This window comes from Nomascus leucogenys, chromosome 21 (assembly GCF_006542625.1).
Source record: "Nomascus leucogenys isolate Asia chromosome 21, Asia_NLE_v1, whole genome shotgun sequence".
Classification (NCBI taxonomy): domain Eukaryota; kingdom Metazoa; phylum Chordata; class Mammalia; order Primates; family Hylobatidae; genus Nomascus; species Nomascus leucogenys.
Genome location: NC_044401.1, coordinates 8751586 through 8773106, shown reverse-complemented (window position 1 = coordinate 8773106; position 21521 = coordinate 8751586). Strand labels below are relative to the sequence as shown.

Genomic DNA, 21521 nt, shown 5'->3' with positions numbered 1-21521 from the left:
ATACATTAAGAAGGGCCCACTGAGGCCATCATTCACCCTACTCTCGGGCTGCTTCCATCCTCCAGGCTTCTAGAAGTTGAGAAAGTATGAGCTTCATTATTAACTATATTACAGAAAATGGGACCAGCTGGGTTGTGCCCACTCCCGTGTCTGGACCTCCTGCCTATGTAGCAGAAAAGGATCTTTCTGCTGAATTAATATTCACCTCAGAGCCCTGGGAGATGTCTGATGAAAAGTAGTTTTTGAAGAGTCTTGTGACAACCAGTAATTTCGGCAAAGCTGTGGCCTCAAGAGTCTTCTAGATTTCCCCAACTCTACAGAATGCTTTTCTTTTTAAATACCATAATCCCATAATCTTTCTCTAAAATTATAAAACTGTATTTTATTTTTCTCATTTATTTGGGAGTTTGGTAAGAAATGTTTGGGAAGAAATGCTTTTATGGAGAAACTACTCAGATTTGAAACTACCTAGTCTATACTACCAGAAGACAGAGATTCAGGTTAGCTAGTTTGCTAATCCTCACAGTTTCAGAGATACACCTTGTATTTTTCCTGATTATAGGCTTTGAGGACATTTACCAATAGCAGCCTCCTCTGAATGTATTTTGGTCCTTTTGCTAAGCTATGGCTTATGATGATCTATGACTTCTCTGCCTGCTCATTAGAGGAAGAAAAGCTCAGATGCATTGCTAACTATTACTTCAATGCCAGTGGAACTGGAGAAATGCTTGAAAAAGTAATCTCAGGTTGTAAAAAAGTACTATCTTTTTTTGGTTGCAGGAGCTAGAACCCTATTATTCTGAGAGTAAATTTTCTATTATTCCTATCTAATTCAGTTTCTTGTGAGATGAAACTCCTTCTTTTTTTTGGTGGGGGGACAGGGTCTCACTTTGTCACCCAGGATGATGGAGTACTGTGGCGCGATCACGGCACACTGAAGCCTCGACCTCCTAGTCTCAAGCGATTCTCTCACTTCAGCCTCCTGAATAGCTGGGACCACAGACACACACCACCGTACCCAGCTAATTTTTTGTATTTTTTTGTAGAGACGGGGTTTTGCCATGTTGCCCAGGCTGGTCTCGAAGTCCTGGGCTCAAGTGATCTGCTCACCTTGGCCTCCCAAAGTGCTGGGATTACAGGTGTGAGCCCCTCACTGCTCCTGGCTCCCTCATTATTATATTTCCTGAAGTTGAGGTGATTTGGGTCCTTTACTTAGAAATTGTCATCACACAATTTCAGGAACAAAGGTAAAGAAATCCATTTTTATTGGCCACTTTGGGCTATGCTTCATCCTGGCAAAAATTTAAAAGCAGTACACTTCGACGTGGCTCACTTTCCTGCACACCTCAAGCAGCTTGTATGGACTGTCCAAGAAAAAATGAGGAGGAAAGTGCTCCATCAAGGCAGAGGGATGAGATGGGAGCATAATTCACACACTAAGAACTGAGTTCTAAAGTCACTTGAGCTTTCTGGAGCTCAGTTGCCTGTAAAACAAGGAAGAATGAATGGTCTTTATGGAAAATGAATGTCAGAATAAGTGATTTGTCAAGTTCATTGAACTATAAATTCCATTTTTACTGTCATTTATTTAAAACAAAGTTCAGATATAAAGAAAAATCTGAACATACAGTAGGCACACATAAGCCTATAGCAAATATTCACATGTGGTTTGAATGCATTTATTAATCTCTGTACTTATTAGAATTAATAATAATACTAAAATGATTTGGAGAATTAATGATTAATAATAGTGGAAAACAGCCTTCCCATTATTGTTAGAGAATGGTGCCATCATGATGCTAAATGCCTATCTGAGGGGAAGCTCATAAATATTACTTGACAATATTACTTGATAAATATTTGTTGAAAAAAGAAATGTAGTAAAGAAGCAAGGATGGCTGGGCATGGTGGAGCATGGCTGTGGTCCCAGCTAACTTGGGAGGCTGAGGTGGGAGGATTGTTTGAGGGAAGCCGAGTTTGCAGTGAGCCAAGATTGCACTACTGCCTGGGTGACAGAGTGAGACTTTCTCCAAACAAAAAAAAAAAAAGAAAAGAAAAAAGAAGAAGAAGCAACGAAAGGAGGGAGGAAGGGAGAAAGTTTACTTTGATATGCCATATGATTGAAACAAATGCTCTTTTTTCAAAGACAAGGATTATACTCCTTTGCATTCCAGCTACTTTAGTCCATTGTAACTTGGTAACCTTTGCCTTGAAAACAAAAAGAATCCCTGGATATAATCTCCTTCCTTGTAATTTTTTTATAAGATGCCAGTATGGTAATAGGTCCATTAGCAAGTAGGTACAGGCACATCTTATTTTGTTATACTTCTCAGATACTGCATTTTTTACAAATTGAAGGTTTGTGGCAACCCTGCATCAAGGAAGTCTGTTGATACCATTTTTGCAATAGCATGTACTCACTTTATGTCTCTGTGTCACATTTTGGTAATTCTTGCAATATTTCACACTGTTTCATTATTATCTCTGTTATTAAAATCTGTAGTCAACGACCTTTGATGTTACTATTATAATTACTGGGGGCACCACGAACCACACTTATATAACACAGTAAACTTAATAAATGTTGTGTATGTTCTGATTGCTCCAACAACCAACCTTTCTGCCATCTTTCTCCTTCTTCTCAGGCCTCCTTAGTCCCTGAGACACAATATTGAAAGTAGATCAATTAATAACCCTAAAATAGCCTCCAAATATTTCAAGTGGGAGGAAGTTGCAATCTTTCACTTTAAATCAAAAGCTAGAAATGAATAAGCTTAGTGAGGAAGGTGTGTCAAAAGCCGAGACAGTCTGAAAGCTAAGCCTCTTATGCCAAACAACCAAGTATAAATGCAAAGGAAAAGTTCTTGAAGGAAATTAAAAGTGCTACTTTGTGAATACATGAATGATAAGAAAGTAAAACAGCCTTATTGCTGATATGGAGAAACTTTGAGTCATCTGAATAGAAGATCAAGCCAGCCACAAAATTCCCTTAAGCCAAAGCCTAATTCAGAGCAAGGCGCTAACTCTCTTCAATCCTATGAAAGCTAAAGGGAGGTGAGGAAGCTTCAGAAAAAAAGTTTGAAGGTAGCAGAGTCTGGTTCATGAGTTTTAAGAAAAGAAGCCTTGTCCATCCATAAAAGTGCAAAGTAAAGCAGCAAATGTTGATGTAGAAGCTGCAGTAAGTTATCCAGAAGATCTAGTTAAGATAATTAATGAAAGTGGGTACACTAAACAATAGATTTTCAAAAGAGATGAAACAGCCTTATATTGGAAGAAGATGCCATCTCAGACTTACATATCTAGAGAGGAGTAGTCAATGCCTCACTTCAAAGCTTCAACCAACAGGCTTACCCCTTGTTAGAGGTTAATGCAGCTGGTGACTAAGTTGAAATCAATGCTCATTTACCATTTCCCCAAACCCTATGACTTTTCAGAATTATGCTAAATCTAATCTGCCTGTGCTCTATAAATGGAGCTACAAAGCCTGAATGACAGCATGTCTATGGACAACATGGTTTATTGGCTATTTTAAGCCCTTTTTGAGTCTTACTGCTCAGAAAAAAGAATCTTTTAAAAATATTGCTGTTCAGGCCGGGCATGGTGGCTCATGCCTGTAATCCCAGCACGTTGGGAGGCCGAGGCGGGTGGATCTCCTGAGGTCAGTAGTTTGAGACCACCCTGACTAACATGGTGAAACCCCATCTCTACTAAAAATACAAAATAAGCTGGGTGTAGTGGCGGGCGCCTGTAAATACAGCTACTCGGGGGTCTGAGGCAGGAGAATTACTTGAACTCCGGAGGCAGAGGTTGCAGTGAGCCAAGATTGCACCACTGCACTCCAGCCTGGGTGACAGAGCGAGACTCCGTCTCGAAAAAAATATATATATATATTTTATATATATATTATATATTTTATATATGTATATAAAATATATAAATGATCAGTTCCAGACCACCATAATATATATTATATATATATATATATAGCTGTTCATTGACAATATACCCAGTCACCCAAGAACTTGGATAGACATATACAAGGAGATTAATGTTTTCATGCCTGCTAACACAATATCTATTGTGCAGCACAGGAATCAAGGAGTCATTTGCACTTTTCGTAAGGCTATAGCTGTCACAGATTGTGATCCCGCTAATGGATCTGGGCAAAGCAAATTAAAAACCTTCTGGAAAGGATTCACCATTCTAGATGCTGTTAAGAACATCGTGATTCATGGGAGAAGGTCAAAATATGAAGATTAATGAGTTTGGAAGCTAATTCCATCCCTCATGGATGATTTTAAGGGGCTCAAGACTTCACTGGAGGAAGCTCTGCTATAGATATAGTGGAAATAGCAAGATAACTGGAATTAGAAGTGGAGTCTGAAGATGTTACTGAATTGCTGCAATCTCATTACAAAAGTTTAATAGATGAAGACTTGCTTCTTATGAATGAACAAAGAAAGTGATTTCTTGAGATGGAATCTACTCTTGCGTAAGTTGCTATGTACATTATTGAAATGACAACAAAGGATTTAGAATATTACATAAATTTCATTAATAAAGCAGCACCAGGGTTTGAGAGGATTGGCTCCAATTTCAAAAAAAGTTGTACTACGGGTAAAATGCTATCATACAGCATCACATGCTGCAGAGAAATCTTTCATGAAGAAAAAGTCAATCAAAGTGGCAAACTTCATTGCTGTCTTATTTTAAGAAATTGCCACCATCACCCCCAACCTTCAGTAACCACCACCCTGATCATTCAGCAGCCATCAACATCAAGGCAAAAAGATTATGATCATTAGCAATTTTTAGCAATAAAGTATTTTTAAAAGAAAATTTGTGCTTTTTTAGACATAAAGCTATTATACACTTAATAGACTACAAAAGAGTGTAAACATAACTTTTATATGCACTGAGAAACCAAAAATTTTGTGTGACTCACTTTATTGCGATATCCACTTTATTATGGTGGTCTGGAACTGATCCTGTAATATCTCCATGGTATGCCTGTGCTGTACAGGGGATAAAGTGTGAGGGGTCAAGAATTTTCATGCCAGAAATTCCATAGCAGCCTACTAGAACTCTGAAAGTATCACCTCTGGCTGCAGTGCCAGATTCTGGTGAGGATTTCCTGGATCCCGATTTATATCTGAAAAAACACTAAAAATAACAGAAACAGGGCAGGAAGTGGCTATGATAACAAAGCTGGGCTTGGTACTTTCTCTGGCTTTTGTGGCCAATATTACTGGACTCCTGCGGTATCAAGTTTCATAAAAGAAACTCATACAAAGCAGAGATATCTTAATTATTTTCAGGCTGGCATTTCAAAAAGTATCAATTTAAGTAAGTATTAAAAGTTATTTGTTCTTTGTTTTATCTTTTCAGATGTTTCCTGAAAACATTTGTGGTGTGATCTTTAACAGAGTTTTCACTTACCAATTAATACAAAAATAAGAAAAAGCTTTAAATACATATTTCATAAAATTTTGTATGCCAAATAAGGTCCTTTATATAAGAAAAGGAAAATAATATCAATTTTCAGTACCATTATTTAGCACTAGAGCCCCTCCAGTTAGAAAAACAATTCTTTTAAATGTCTTTATGATTTAAGGTTTCAATAATAACTCATGAATAGGTGAAAGTTTGCTATTTATTTAATCTTAGAAAAACACTGAAAGAAAAAGGCAGGAAATGTAGTACGCAGTGTGGAGGAATGGAGCTGGCCACATGTGGTTTTAGCAGCTGCAGAGGAAACTGGCTGAGTCTAAGGTTACATATTTCTGTTCAGTAAGGGTATCCATGGTGATAACTCTCATGATGACGGTAGTCATCCTGGTAACCATCCTGATATCCTTGGTGGTAACTATGGTAACCATAGCCTGCATACTCATCTTCTGGGCAGCGCATCCCCAGTGACTGCTGAATCGCCATTTCCTGTCTCCGAAGTTGCATCGAATCAATTAAATCGTACACAATCACCATGGACCACATTGGGGAAGGATACCAGGATTTGACATTTCCGTCTTTTCCAACTAGAAGCATGGAGAAGTACTCCGGGCTCACTTGAAAATAGTTACGAATGTCTTTCACCAAATGGGCTGGTACATCTTCTCGCTCAACAACAGAGCTCCCTAGAATAACATTGGAATAGTTATTGTTAGTGGATTAAAGAGTCAGAGCCCATGAAAACATTAAAGTGTGAGGAAATTACTGTGAGAATAGGGAGGACGCATGAGCCTCTTCTCTTTAGTTCAAAATCTAATTAAAGAAGTTTGCTGGGGCTTTTTCTACTAGAAATTAAATGTTCCTGCTATTCTGCAACATGATTAGGGTCAAACTTTGGGGCACACGATGTGTCTCTTGTAGGAATGTTACAAAGTATAAAACCAATTCCTTAATTTAATCATGGGAAGATTAATTTCTTTAAAATTTGTCACTAACAAGGATTATATAGTTTATATTTCTAAGTTTATTTCCAATTAGCTTAGTTACTTCTCTGTAACTACAGCTTTCCTTTTGACACATCTTTATAATAAAAAGCTTATTTCATTGTTAAAAGTGAAAATACCAATTCTGTTAAGATCTAGATGAATATTTAAACTATTGTGAATAGTGAAAAGAATAGAGGGGAAGGAGAAAAGGAGCTGACACTTTCAAGTCTGCTGTGTTCGGCATTCTGCCAAGTATTTTACACACATTATTTAAAGAGCTTGGTCTTGGAAGAAAGTACTGGATTTGCTTTCTGAAACCTTCAGTCAATAGTCTTTTGTTTTGTTTTGTTTTTGAGATGGAGTCTTGCTCTGTCACCCAGGCTGGAGTGCAGTGATGTGATCTCGGCTCACCACAACCTCCACCTCCGAGGTTCAAGCGTTTGTCCTATCTCAGCCTCCCAGGTAGCTGGGACTACAGGCGCATGCAACCATGCCTGGCTAATTTTTGTATTTTTAGTAGAGACGGATTTTACCATGTTAGCCAGGCTGGTTTCAAACTCCTGACCTCGTGTTCTGCCCACGTCGGCCTCCCAAAGTGCTAGGATTACAGGCGTGAGTCACCGTGCCTGGCTTCTCTGAGCCTTTTAGTGTAAGTATCTTTCAGCTTCTCTGAGTCTTTTAGTGTATGTCCTTATCTGTTGAAGGGGAATCAATGAGATATGACCTATGTGCCTCACAAAACTATTGTGAGAATTAAATGATATAAAATAGAAGAAAATGCTTTGTAAACTATAAGGGCCTATACGGACCCCCAAAAAGCATTATTTTAGTTAAGAAAAATGGATATTTTTACTGTTACTTGGAATGGTTTATATTAGAAATAATATTAGTCCCTGTACTCCACACCCCTTCCCCTACATATCCCGTGCACACACAGGCACACATGCACAAGTGCATGAAGTGGGAGGAGGATTCAATGAACTTTGTTCACCTTAGACATACACCCACTGCTTGCATATAACTTAATGTAATTTAACTGAACTTAACACTAGTTCATACTGTTTCAAGATAACAACACATTACCATTGATTGGGAACAGTTCTAACACTCCCCCAACTTCCTCTCCAACGCCTAAAAGCTTCAGAATGGTTATGTGGCGCAGACCTGAGAGAAAAAAGAAAACCATAGAATTAGAAGAAAGGATTAGAAGTCATCTTTTACTTCAAAGCGCTGATATGTGACAATTAAAAATCTCTTAAATTTAAAAATAATATAGAGCATAACCTGAAGAAGAAGAATAATCCATTTTAGATTTTCACCATAAGGAAGCAAATACTTTCAAAACCTCAAAGAAGATGAACTGTGATTCTCATTCTACTAAATGACAAAAAGAAAAGAAAAGATGAAGCCATGCCGGGCGCGGTGGCTCATGCCTGTAATCCCAGCACTTTGGGAGGCTGAGGCAGGCAGATCACGAGGTCAGGAGATCGAGACCATGCTGGCTAACATGGTGAAACCCCGTCTCTACTAACAATAAAAAAAATCAGCTGGATGTGGTGGCACGTGCCAGTAGTCCCAGCTACTCGGGACGGCGAGACAGGAGAATCGCTTGAACCCGGGAGGCGGAGGTTGCAGTGAGCGGAGATTGTGCCACTGCACTCCAGCTTGGGTGACAGAGACTTGGTCTCGAATAAAAAGAAAAGATGAAGCAATTCATTGGAACATTAAAATATCTGAGTTGATCTAAGCTAGTTAGTGTTCTGAATTTATAACAGCTTTTAGGATAACTTAACTTTCAGGGAAAAAACTACAGACTCCATCAATTGTGATGGTTAAAGAAATTGAAATAGTTCTGCTTCCTCACACAAAACTGTATTGGCTTAAACGGTATGTTTTTACCACTAATTTAGAGGATTCAAAGGGAAGACATTTAAGCAAGCACAGCTTGCCTTCATATCCTCTGCTAAGGTTTCAGGACAGGAGGGAAGGTCATGCCTTGGTAGCTTGTTGGAATTCTTTTGAAGATGAAGTGGATCTGAAGAGATTCCAGAGAAAGAAAATAGGAGGACATTTATGCAGCCAAAAAACACATGAAGAAATGCTCATCATCACTGGCCATCAGAGAAATGCATATCAAAACCACAGTGAGATACCATCTCACACCAGTTAGAATGGCCATCATTAAAAAAGCAGGAAACAACAGGTGCTGGAGAGGATGTGGAGAAAAAGGAACACTTCTACACTGTTGGTGGGACTGTAAACTAGTTCAACCATTGTGGAAGTCAGTGTGGCGATTCCTCAGGGATCTAGAACTAGAAATACCATTTGACCCAGCCATCCCATTACTGGGTATATACCCAAAGGACTATAAATCATGCTGCTATAAAGACACATGCACACGTATGTTTATTGCGGCACTATTCACAATAGCAAAGACTTGGAACCAACCCAAATGTCCAACAACAATAGACTGGATTAAGAAAATGTGGCACATATACACCATGGAATACTATGCAGCCATAAAAAATGATGAGTTCGTGTCCTTTGTAGGGACATGGATGAAACTGGAAAACATCATTCTCAGTAAACTATCGCAAGGACAAAAAACCAAACACCGCATGTTCTCACTCATAGGTGGGAATTGACCAATGAGAACTCATGGACACAGGAAGGGGAACATCACACTCCTGGGACTGTTGTGGGGTGTGGGGAGGGGGGAGGGACAGCATTAGGAGATATACCTAATGCTAAATGACGAGTTAATGGGTGCAGGAAATCAACATGGCACATGGATACATATGTAACAAACCTGCACATTGTGCACATGTACCCTAAAACCTAAAGTATGATAATAAAAAAAAAGAAAATAGGAGGACAAAGGGGCTGTCAAGCTATCATATCAAGCTTTCATAGTTTTAAATAAAGTCCCAACCTAGTCAGGATAATAACTTGGAACTAATAATAAGGTTGTTGGTGCTGTTTATTGTCCAGGAGAGAAAATTGAACACTGCCATGGGAGGGCACTTCTAAGGAGAAGCTAAAATCTAGGCAAAATGCTATTCAAAAAAAATTTTTTTTCACCTTTACTCTTTTCTCAGAGAAGTGAAGTATTCTGTTCTACATATTGGTTAGTCATGTTTTCAAAAGGGAAGATCATCAATTTAATTATTCATTAATTCATAAATGTGAACGTGACTTGTTCACATTTTGGGAATAGTACAAGAGGGTTTGCTTTCACAATGTGACATAGGATCTGTGTGCAGAGATTTAAAGATAAAGTACCACCAAATAGCTGCTACGAAAGCATCTTTGGAAAATTAAAAAACTGTGGCTTTATTTATATTTTTCTTGTAAAGGTTCTTAACTGCTGTAAGAATTTCTATCTTAACTGACCACATTGGTGGCTATAAATAATTTAAAGTGTGCTTAAGAATACTGGCACAATCAAATTTATATGTTAATATAAAGTCTTAAATTATTAACCTTGATAATAGGAGTACAAATAAAAATTTCTGAATTTTCTATTGTTCTTACTATTAATGAGCTTGGTTTTGGCCTTCCTTTGAGTTATTTCATATCTTAAAATTAAAATGTACTTATAATTTACACATACTAGGTCATAACAAAGACCTTGGCTCTGTTAATGCTTTACAAAACTTACACTCCTCCCGTTTTTTAAAAAATCAAGCACAGTTCTGTAACTAGTAGATGATTCTTCCTCCTAATAGAGGCATCAAAATAATGGTGATTCATCTATGTTCTAATGGAGAATTTTTTAATTTGTTGCCCTTAGCTACTTCCCCCTGCGCCTGCCCCTGCCCAATGAATCTCTCAAAATTCTCCTTCTGCAGAGGTATATCTCATACGAGATTTCACTCATGACTTCTACTTTTGAAATTGTAGTCATCTCCTTGATTCATCATTGAACTTAGTAGTAAGTTCTATATACTATTCATTTTACTGCCTGTATATCCATATCCAAAATGACATTAGCTCTTTCAGGACACTAGAATAAAAATGTTTGGTAAATAAAGCATATATTTTTTTTCAAAATACTGAGCGATTCACTACAAAAAAACAGTAAACTATGTTTTTCTTTGGCCTGCTTGTCTTTAAAATAAGGTTTTATTTAAGAGATCTTGCTACTTTCTTAGTGCTCAGTTATAGACAAAAATCCTTTTATTAAAAAAAATTCATTCACTAAGTCTTCTGAGTTTTGAAGATAAAAATCATTTTTAAGAGAAGGGCAATATAGTCTGCTTCAATTAATATATTATTCCCAGAGCCATTCCTATTTTAAAAAAGACATTTAATCTATGGAGTATCCAGTGATGGTATGTAAGTAGATATTCAAGTATTACCTAAGTGAATGATAATACCTAAGTGAGACAATTTAAAAAAAAACCTGAAGACAAATGATACAGATCATTAAAAGTAAATCAGAAGATATTTTCAAACACATGAATGAAGAAGAACTAGAGAGGAGAGAATATTGAGGGAAAAAAAAAATCCACAGTTGACTAAAGCTCCAGTCTAAAAGCAACTTTATACTCAATATAATAGAGTATGTGTCTGGAAACCTGAACAGTCTGAACTAGGAATCATTTTGATGATCTAAGGTTCTATGTTCCATTTTAGAATTGACCGGGAGGAGAGTGGTATGAGAAAGCAGTAATGAGGTGGCTTCCCACTCACCAAAATTGCATGCCTGACCACTGAGGGCAGAGAGCTGCTGTGAATAGGCCCAGTCTTCATCATTAGGAGCAGAGATCACCAGCAACCTCCTCCTCCACCGGAACCTGGAAAAAAAAGCAGGATACCATTACTGCTTACTGCTTCAAACAATAAAAACCAATGTAGGAAACCAGAGTGACTTAGGCTAGCAATTTTTTTCTGTGCCCAGAAAAAAAAAGAAAAAAACACATGCTTAGAACTGTCCCATAGCTTCTCAAAGCCATTAAACTGCATTGCTACACTCTTGTAGTTTTTCTGTTGTAACTTCACAGTCTTTCTGCTTTGGCATTTGCATGATGTGTCAAGCATGAGTCTGTGGTCACAATGCCTAATGAGGTCACTTGGAGAGAGACAAACTCTCAGAGGCAATGAAGACAGGCCAAAATTGTGCATTAAACTGTAGCAATGGAAATGAGAAACTCAGAGGACAACTGAAGAGAACTGGTCTTAGTAGAGTTACTGCTAAAGTTTAGAGGGGGTTAAGAAATGAATATATGGATAGGAGATAGAGTAGAAAAAGATAACTGAATTTTAAGTAGATTACAGTGACAGGAAAGAGGAAAATAGGAGCGTGGTTTAAAGGTTCAAAGAGGATTCCTGGAAAAACAAAACCCTACGTTCCTTCCTCAGTAGCCAGTGGTTCTTCCAGAGGCAAATGCAGTTTCTAAAATGTACCCTATTATTAATAAGAGCCAATGCTTACAAAGTACTTCTATGAAGTGGAATGATATTAAGCCTAGAACCATAAGATTTTAGAATATATAGTAAACTTAGTTTCTGTTTTTACCGTTCCAACACAGTAGACTAGTAGAAAAAGCTTTTGTCTTTTTGGGTGTCGTTGAGCACGTCACTCAATTCACCAAAGTCTCAGTTCTTCCTTATTTTTTTCTTTTCTTTTTTTTTTTTTTTTTTTTTTTTTTGAGACAGAGTCTCACTCTGTCACCCAGGCTGGAGTGCAGTGGCATGATCTCAGCTCACTGCCAACGTCCGCCTCCCAGGTTCAAGCGATTCTCCTGCCTCATCCTCCCAAGTAGCTGGGACTACAGGCGTGGGCCACCACACCTGGCTAATTTTTGGTATATTTAGTAGAGACGGGGTTTCACTGTGTTAGCCAGGATGGTCTCGATCTCCTGACCTGGTGATCTGCCCGCCTCGGCCTCCCAAATTGCTGGGATTACAGGCGTGAGCCACCGCGCCCGGCCTTCCTTATTTCTAAAATCAAAAACAGCAGTATGTTGTTCACAGGAATATTACAAGAATTAAACTCTCAAACCTATCATTGCAAGTTATCCACATGATGACATGGATATAGAAGATTATGTCTTAATCTGCAGGCTTCTGGGTGTAGAACTTTATCCATTAACAGACGTTGACATTATCCATCACAGCACCATCAAATAACCTATTCAGTCCTTAGTCTTGTGTATCATTTTATAGCTCACTTTCACCAGTGCAATACGGTTCTTCATTAGAGCCCAGTGAGGTTGCAGATTATTTTCCCCATTATGCAGATAACAAAACAAGGCTTAGAGAAGTGAATAACTTGCCCAACTAGTAAATCTAAGAGGCATTACCAAAATACAGACACTTCTCCGACTCCTGGTCCAGTGGTTTCCCTGATCTACTACCCTCAGACACTGATATTTTGGCTGGTGCTATCAGGGTCTGCAAGAGAGTATAAAAGAGAGAGGGTATGCATCTAATGGGGAACTGTATAGAGTTGTCTCAACTTCCATCTTCACTGGAGTTTTGCTTTTTGCCTTCAGTGCAGGTGACCGCAGGGTGTGAGTGCACTCACAGAGCTGACAGCCAGTTAATTTTATTCATGGCTTCGATCCCTGTGCCCCTTCTAGCATCAGGAGTGAACATGAGAGTTTTCAACCCCAAAGAAAATGGCCTCTTGAGGGAATAGTGGTTTAGGTGAATAAGAGAAAATGATAGTTTGATGAAATACAACCTCTGAATGGACGCCTGTCGCAAGGCTCGCCAAGTATTGCTTGCTGTGACATTACATTCACTTCCTCTGCTTGTTTTTTTTTTTTTTTAAAGGGAAAGAGAAACTAAAATCTCTACTGAGGACAGGGAGCTGAACGTGTTTGGCACAAAGGACAAGAGAGGAGCCTCTGAGACTGTCCAAGGTTTCTTACGAAAGGGAACAGTAACTACTGTCAGATCACAAACACAACAGTCTCAGGTACTTCTCCTGCTTCCTTAGGAGGCATGCCAGACCAGCGCTGGCCACCTAGCCAGCATCCAAACCAGACCAGCCTTCCTGGCCTCACACAGAGCTGTAGGGTGTCTTGGAAGGAGCTATTTTGGGTGAGGTCTATTTTGGTTTGTTTACCTATGTGCACACTGAATGCAGTCCTGATTGGAGAGGGATGGGATCTCAGACTCCCTGTCCCAGACACAACTAAGAGAAGGTCATTTCCCCAAGTCATGATTCAGCTTCCCACAGACCTTCACATTAAGATACAAGGTCCCAGCTCACGACACCGAAAGAAACTTCCAAAAGATGTAACAAGAGTTGTGAAACTGACCCAGACCCTTATTTTAGACAAATTGTTTTTCTGTCACTTTAGCTTCCCAGTAAATAAAAACTTTACAAGCTATGAATGTGTTTGCTTCTCTTAACTGGCATGCCCAAATTAGTATGCATTTGCCCACTCTTTGGGGTTTCTGTCTCAGGGAAAGGTGATTATACCCTGAACCAAATGAGTGCTATTGAAGGCTAGACTGGCTTCAGGGTCTGGTCAGCTGAAACTAGCCTGTGTAAACCCATCAACCACTCAGCAAATTTGAAGGAAAATTCCCATTTGGATACTGGTTTAATCGCAGGACTGTAATGTTTTTTTGTTTTTTTGTTTTTTCATTTCTCTTTGCCTGGGTTTCAATTCTGGAGTATTTACTAAATCTCTTTCTGGTAACTCTTCCTTGATGACAAAGTTCTCTATAGGACCAGAATAACTGACCCTAGGACTACTAATAAGTAGCATTTATTGACTACTTGCTTTGTACTGGGTCCTGGGCCATCATTATCTTTAGTATTGAATGTACCCTTCACAATAGTCTTAAACAAAAATACACTTATTATTTTCATTTTGCAAATGAGAAAACTGAAGCCCAGAGTGGTTAAGTAATTAGCTCAGGGTCACACAGCTAGTCAATAGAAGAACCTGGAATCAAACTTATTTTGTCTTGCTTGTGCCTTTAAGTAGTACACTATTCCGCTTTAATCCTTCAAATAAATTACAATTATTAGCAGAATGATTTTATGAGTTGTGACCACAAGTCAGGCACCACTATGGGACATCCAAATTGTAATTATATACATCTCTGAATATCCATAAAAGATGTACATTCCTATAGTAGTAATGAACATAAGAGCCCATAAAACTCTTACATTAGGTGGAAAATACATTTACATATCTTAGGACCCTATCTAGTTCAAAAGACTTTATAATATTTGTACTTTCTTAAGAATAAAAAAATACAAAATTTAAGTAATCAACCTACAGGAGTATTACAAGCTTTAGTGAATGAAGAAAATTGAGATAATGTCAGCTTTCCCTTTCAAATTTTGAAACCCTTGACATAGTGGTTATAAAAAGACACTCTACCTAGGGATGGTGAGAAGAATCTCTGAGGATGTCTATAGCTGCCAGTCTCATGACAGATCTCTGGTTTTAAGTAACATCAATGAATTGGATGATAACTGTCTACTTTATAGGGTGGGCAACCTGAGTTTACTGGGATAGATCACTAACCCTGGAAGATTTAGAATTAAGAAGAAAAAGTTTCCAAAGAATCAAAATTATAATAATATAGTAATAATTATATATATGTTTGTATATATATATAATTCTGGTTATATATGTATATATATAAAATATATTATTGTGAAGCTTAAGAGAATTTGGCATAATAAAATGACAACTTGAAACTCCAAATTAGAATGTGTAATTAAGTAATTGGTTTAGGCATGTGGGTAAGTTGAAATCTTACAGCGTATGCAGTTTTTAGAATATCTGAGAGAACGTTAGATTCACTGTATTTGTAAAATTAACTTATTAGCTTACAGATCTTTAAGTACTCAGAAAGATTGTTTGTTTAATTTCAAATAATTGAAAGAAATGTATTAAATGTATAACGCCTACGTGAAATGATGAAGTTGTTTAATTACTGGGTTTATAAGCAAGATCAAACATTATTCAAAGCCCTCTTAAAAGTGATGGCAAAAATTTGCTTGGTTATAAATTGGAAAATAAAATTTAGAAGCCTAATTCAGAAGTTTGGGAACTGAGGTCTTGAATTTTTAACTTGAAATGTATTTAACACTGTTAAAAAATAAACTTCTGAAGAATTTCTACCTTAAAAAGAAAAAAGAAAAGCACCTCAAGAGCAAAAGAAAAGCTCTTAGCATAAATCTTTTCAATTATCGTCATTGGGAGTGATGATCTTGGATCAGAAGTTGGTGTTTTAGTACCCCCGAGACCAGACAAAGAGCCATTGTGCAGTGAAGCTCAGAGCCCTTTCTCAGTGGAGGCTGCCCCTACGGCTGAGTTGATTTCAAGTCCTTATGAAGGTGTGTGCCTTCTATTTCCATTTCGGATACTTGTACTGCATTGAGAATTTGGATGAAGGAAGAGCCTTGGGTTCCTTTCAGGGCTGAAATTCTGTGGTTTTAAGAGTATCTTCCTTTGCTTCAAATTCTAGGCCTTTAGTTTCAGAACTAATAATAATTCACATCATATCTTCTAAAGGAGCATAAGATAAGAAGGTAGATTTGGGGAGTCAAATTTTCCCAGGGTACTGGGAATCATCCTAGAGATGACGCTAGCTCAGTGATGAGAGAAAGTTACTTAATCTCCATTGGCTTCAGTTGTCTCTCCTGCAACATGACAATAGTCACAGTATTTAGATCATGGGATTCTTGTAAGGGTAAAACTAGGGAATGAAGGTGATGTGCTTGGCACAGAGATTAGCACACAAAAAGTGTTCACAGGTATAATTGCTATGTGAAATGGAGATAGATGGAGATAGAGCTGCTTGCTATCATTTTTAATTTTATGGGTGAGAGATCTTTGAGGCAGGTTAATTGAAAAGGATCAACATAGCTAGTAAGTTAGACTCAAAACTTGGATGAATGATAAGTTCTGCACCCTTTATATATCATGATGTTACATCCTAGAAGACCTAAGCCTCACAAATCTGTAGAAATTCAGATTATCCACTTACTAATCATATCCTTCTTAATGCTCTGTCTCACATATGGAGAATGTGCTTTTAGAGACATGAGTAAAGATTCTGCTTGGAGGCTTAAGCCCTAAATGTGTATTACATGCTTGCTCGGTTTCTGGAGCCCCTTAACCACACAGTATAGTTGGAGTGGTGTTTATACTGGGACCTCTGTAAGTTTGTTGTGTATCGTTTTCTGCAGCTTTGCACCTCCTAGGGCCCCAAAGTCTCTACAGAAGTTTCATCCTACATCAGGAGAGGGGAGGAGAAGGGAGAAAAGTGGATTTGGCAGAGGCGTTTAAACCAAAGTAACTCCATCTTAAATAGGAGCTGGGTAAAATGAGGCTAAAACCTACTGGGCTGCATCCCAGACGATTAAGGCATTCTAAGTCACAGGATGAGACGGGAAGTCAGTACAAAATACAGGTCATAAAGACCTTGCTGATAAAACAGTTTCCAGTAAAGGGGCCAGCCAAAATCCACCAAAATCAAAATGGCGATGAGAGTGACCTCTGCTCGTCCTCACTGCTACACTCCCACCACCACCGTGATGGTTTACAAATGCCATGGCAACGTCAGGAAGTTACCCTATATGGTCTAAAAAGAAGAGGCACGTACAATCCACCCCTTGTTTAGCATATCATCAAGAAATAACCATAAAAATGGGCAACCAGCAGCCCTCGGGGCTGCTCTGTCTATGGAGTAGCTATTCTTTTATTCCTTTACTTTCTTAGTAAACTTGCTTTCACTTTGCACTGCAGATTTGCCCTGAATTCTTTCTTGCATGAGATCCAAGAATCCTCTCTTGGAGTCTGGATTGGGACCCCTGTCCTGTAACAGATTGAGTTGTTTTTACACTGTTCTCTAGGTATGCTCCTCCCCCATGGACACTGGGGTTGCCACAAGATGGCCTTCAATAAATGACAGTGTCGAAAAATTCATGAAACTGGGTCAAGAGGATTTCTCCTTTTGAGGTCTTAGTGGGGCTTTTGTTGTTTCCTGCAGAGTTGGAAGGAAGCGGAAAATCAAGCACAGTGTGCCAAATCCTGTTTGGAACCCAAAGGGGCCTAATAAATAAATATGTAAAATGAAAATGCTACATGCAGAGATCTCCAGATTTACTGACTGAGTAAATTAACTTTCTTGGGAGGTCAGGATTCTATTTTCTGTACCAAAGAAAGAGAAAAAAAAACAGACAAACAAAAAAAAAACAGAGAAAAGACCTATCCAGAGCCATCAAATCAACACTGATGCTTGGAGCTGAAGCCAGCCAGCCTTGTAGCCAGAGATACTTCAACAGGACAAGACTAAGCTCAGTGGCCACAGATGGGTAGGTTTTTCTCCAAGGAGGGTTACTCTCTGTAAACACATGTGAGAGATCTGTGTTTCTTTGGCATTTTCATGAGCTCACTCAGAACAAATTTGCACCTTCCTCTTTAGCGACTCCAAAGGTGATGTACCTGGATAGGAAGTTCTCCAGGGACTGCTTTTTGTCCTCTTTGCAAACAATGCCCTCCTTCTTCTGCTTCTCCATATCTTTGATTCGGGACTGGAAAGTATCGATCAGATCAAACACAGACTTCATTGTTATTGGCACCTCATAGTATTGCTGTTTAAGAAAGAACAGAATGCATTTAATGTACAAGTGCATTTCTTCTCTCTGTTCATAGGATAGAGAACCTGTGAGAATTCAGAGAAGCTCTGGGGAAATCTTTGAAATCAGAGCCTAGAAGACTCATTGCTTCATAAATGGTCTCCTGCAATAGTACCCTTTGCTGATGTTTTGAGAGTTGGAATCCATGAAACAACTGCCTCTTTTACAAGGAATTCTTAACTACGCTCCTTTTATTGGAAAGGGTCCATGCCTTCCTCACCATACAAGTCCTAGGTTCACCTCTCTACCTTTGGGACTAAGCTGGTTCTTATTTACTAACAACTGGAGAAGAACTGAGAAACACTGTACCTAACACAGGAAACTAAACGGAATGACATGTTCGAGTGTGTAACCTGAGCAATAAGAGTAGTTTTCCACCAAGGCCTGTTCTGTGGTCCCAGGGATTATTTTACTGAGTAAGCATGACTTAATATTAAGTCATGTTTGTTTACCTATTCTCAGAAATAAGTTGGGATCCAACTTAAAGACAATGAAATTCAGATTCCTGAATCACAGCTGCCTGGACCTACAAAAGCAACCTGAGATGGATTTAGGGGCTGGCTGAGTGTAATCAGCATAAACTGGAGAGCAGTCTGGACATGGCTCGAAGCTCTGCCGTCTGTGGGAATTCAGTAAATCACGGAATGTGAGAGCTGGTAAGGACCTTAGAGATTATCTGGCCCAACCTCTCTCATTAGAGATGAGACAACACATGTGCAGAATTAACTACTGATGCCATTTCTCCAGATCCAGAAATATACTGCATGTTGGGTCAGCTATTCTGATAGCATAGACAGCCTTTTTTTCCCCTGAAGATTCTCAGACAACATGGTACATGGATGACTTTTTCATGAACATTTTTTATGTTCCCCATTTCACATGGTTTCAGAAGCCTGGAATTTTAAAAGAACATTTTGATAAGTTGTTTTAAAAATTGTTTAGGGAATGCTTTAAAGAGGTATTAAGATAAACTTTAGTAAAATGTATTTTCAGTGATATAGTCCCAGTATGCCAGAATTGTTAAGACAGTGGGTTCTGGAGCCAGCCTCTGTGGGAATGAAGTTCAACACTAACAGCATGATGACCTTGGGCTAGTTACTTAACCATCTGGGCCTCTGTTTTTTCCTCTGTGAAACAAAAATAGTTAGCATTTATCTTGGACATGTGAGGTAAGGATTGCAAAGGGTTGAAGAAAGTGCCAGGCATAAGGAAAGCACTTGATAAAGTGACTATTTTTGTTATTGTTATTATTACGTGGTATAGTTTTTCATGGTTCAGAACCTTTTCTGTAAGCATAGAAAGAAAGTAGGTGTAAAACCCCAAACTTTTGGCCGGGTGTGGTGGCTCACACCTGTAATCCCAGCACTTTGGGAGGCCGAGGCAGGCAGATCACGAGGTCAGGAGATCGAGACCATCCTGGCTAACACGGTGAAACCCCGTCTCTACTAAAAATACAAAAAAAAGTTAGCCGGGCGTGGTGGCAGGCACCTGTAGTCCCAGCTACTCCAGAGGCTGAGGCAGGAGAATGGCGTGAACCTGGGAGGTGGAGCTTGCAGTGAGCCGAGATCACACCACTGCACTCCAGCTTGGGCAACAGGGCGAGACTCCGTCTCAAAAAAAAAAAAAAAAAAAAAAAACCAAAAAAACCCCAAACTCTTGTCCACATTGGATCAGGAGGCACACTTCTAGACCCCTCTGAGATAGGCCTATGTTAAATATGGGTTTCTTGAAGGCAGAGACCACTCTTCACATTTTATCTCCAGGACCTCGCACATCATAGCTATTTAACTAGTGTCTTATGAATGTAAAACATTGGTGTTAGAAAAGAATTTAGTCTGAGTCCAGTAGCTGGGCTGTGGGAAGTCACTCCAACTCAGTCTTTGTCAGAGACCGCATTTCTGGATGTAAATTCATAGAACCACATGGAAAATTTGGCCCATCTCAAAACTTTCCCATTTATAAAATAATTTATGCTTACTCGTACATTGAATGGACTCTTTAACAAAACAATTCAGATTTGCTATTCTAAGAAATAGTACTATATTATTCAAAATAAGAAACTGTACCTTGACTCTCAGATCCACGTCTGTTAGCACCATGAAGAAGTCATTGTAGGTCATTCCGTACTCTTTCCTCAGCTCGCTGATGAGATGCTGGTCTACCAAGTCTTCATCATCCACCACTCGCATGGGCTTCTCATTATCTTAAGGGAAATAAAATGTGAATGAATATGGGTGTGGCAAGGCAGAAATCATGGGAAGTGAATGGGTGAAGGCTCTGGGCCTAATCACACCAGCCTTCATTAGTTTTATATATTCAACTCACGTTGTGTTTGAACAAAAGTTTTCAGACTAAATTAATAAATGTAGAAATAAACACATGAATAAAGTTTTGAAAGCTACTTTTCTATAGATGATCAAGGCTCCATCTCTGTCCATCCTGTTCATAGCAAACAGGAATGAAGGAACAAAGTGAGAGTAGAGACTGCTGAGTCATACCTAGGAGAAGACTGCAACTCACCCAGGGAGTGAGTCTTCACCCTAACTCATTGGGGAACTGGACCTACCTAGACACTTTTGTTAAGTTCTGTTTCCATTAAACATAATTCTGAGTCTAAAACCTGTGTCTGTGCCTCTTTTTTGGTATAGAATTAACTTTGGGACCCAGTAAGCATGTCATATCTATAGAGAAAAATAGAGTTTCTGTTGAAACCTAGTCACAGGTTCATTTGGGCTCCAAAAGAAGTATTCATAATGCAAATTTTGTAAGTGAACACAGTTAAAACAAAATGTGACAATTTATGGAAATTTTAAATTACTATATGTTTTTTCAATCATCAGCCTCCCCAAATAAATCCTTATAATTCAGAATGGTTCCAGAAGATGTCGCTGGATTAATGGGAAGCATGAAAATCAAGATACCAGTGGCTTTACATGGCAACTTGTATGTCAGGAAAGCATTTTAACGTTTTCAAGGACAGGAGAGCTTTATTTACTTCTTCCCGCTCAAACAAGTCACAGTATATCTCTCAACCCTACCTAAAATAATCCCCTATATTAAAAACAAATGTGGAAAAATTCATGTTAGCAAATATATGATAACAGGAAAATTACCAATGAGAGCCTCTCACTTATTACCAACATCACTACCCAGTAAATAGCACTGTACTACAATACTATATCACAGTAAAAACAACCACAATTTTGCAAATAAGATGCTATAATTTGAGTACCACAGACATTACTCTTCATTAATAAAGGGACAATTACAATTTAACTGTTACTTTTATTTGATTAGGATTGTTGAAAGTGTATAAAGAAGGAGCTTTATTTCTCCAAAGCAAATCAAAATGAGAGGGGAAAGAATCAATCTGTTTTCCTTCCCGAAGTCATAACAGTGCTTCATGCAGGTGGTCCAAAGGAAAAGGAGCTGAGAGCCTAGATGAGAACCAAGCACTGTCT

General features: G+C 38.6%; 1 protein-coding gene across 2 annotated transcripts in view; it reads right to left on the bottom strand.

Moving 5' to 3' along the window:
• Window positions 1–5635: 5635 nt before the first annotated feature.
• The window catches only part of CCDC80 (coiled-coil domain containing 80), a 37321-nt gene continuing 21435 nt past the window's right edge, over window positions 5636–21521 (bottom strand). For both annotated transcript variants that reach the window (XM_030801754.1, XM_030801753.1), the window contains 5 exons: window positions 20127–20263; window positions 17867–18015; window positions 11130–11233; window positions 7518–7598; window positions 5636–6134 (listed from right to left, as the gene is read on the bottom strand). In XM_030801754.1, the coding sequence (XP_030657614.1) occupies window positions 5788–6134; window positions 7518–7598; window positions 11130–11233; window positions 17867–18015; window positions 20127–20263 (818 nt within the window). In that variant the 3' untranslated portion in view covers window positions 5636–5787. The remainder of the gene's footprint in view (window positions 6135–7517; window positions 7599–11129; window positions 11234–17866; window positions 18016–20126; window positions 20264–21521) is intronic.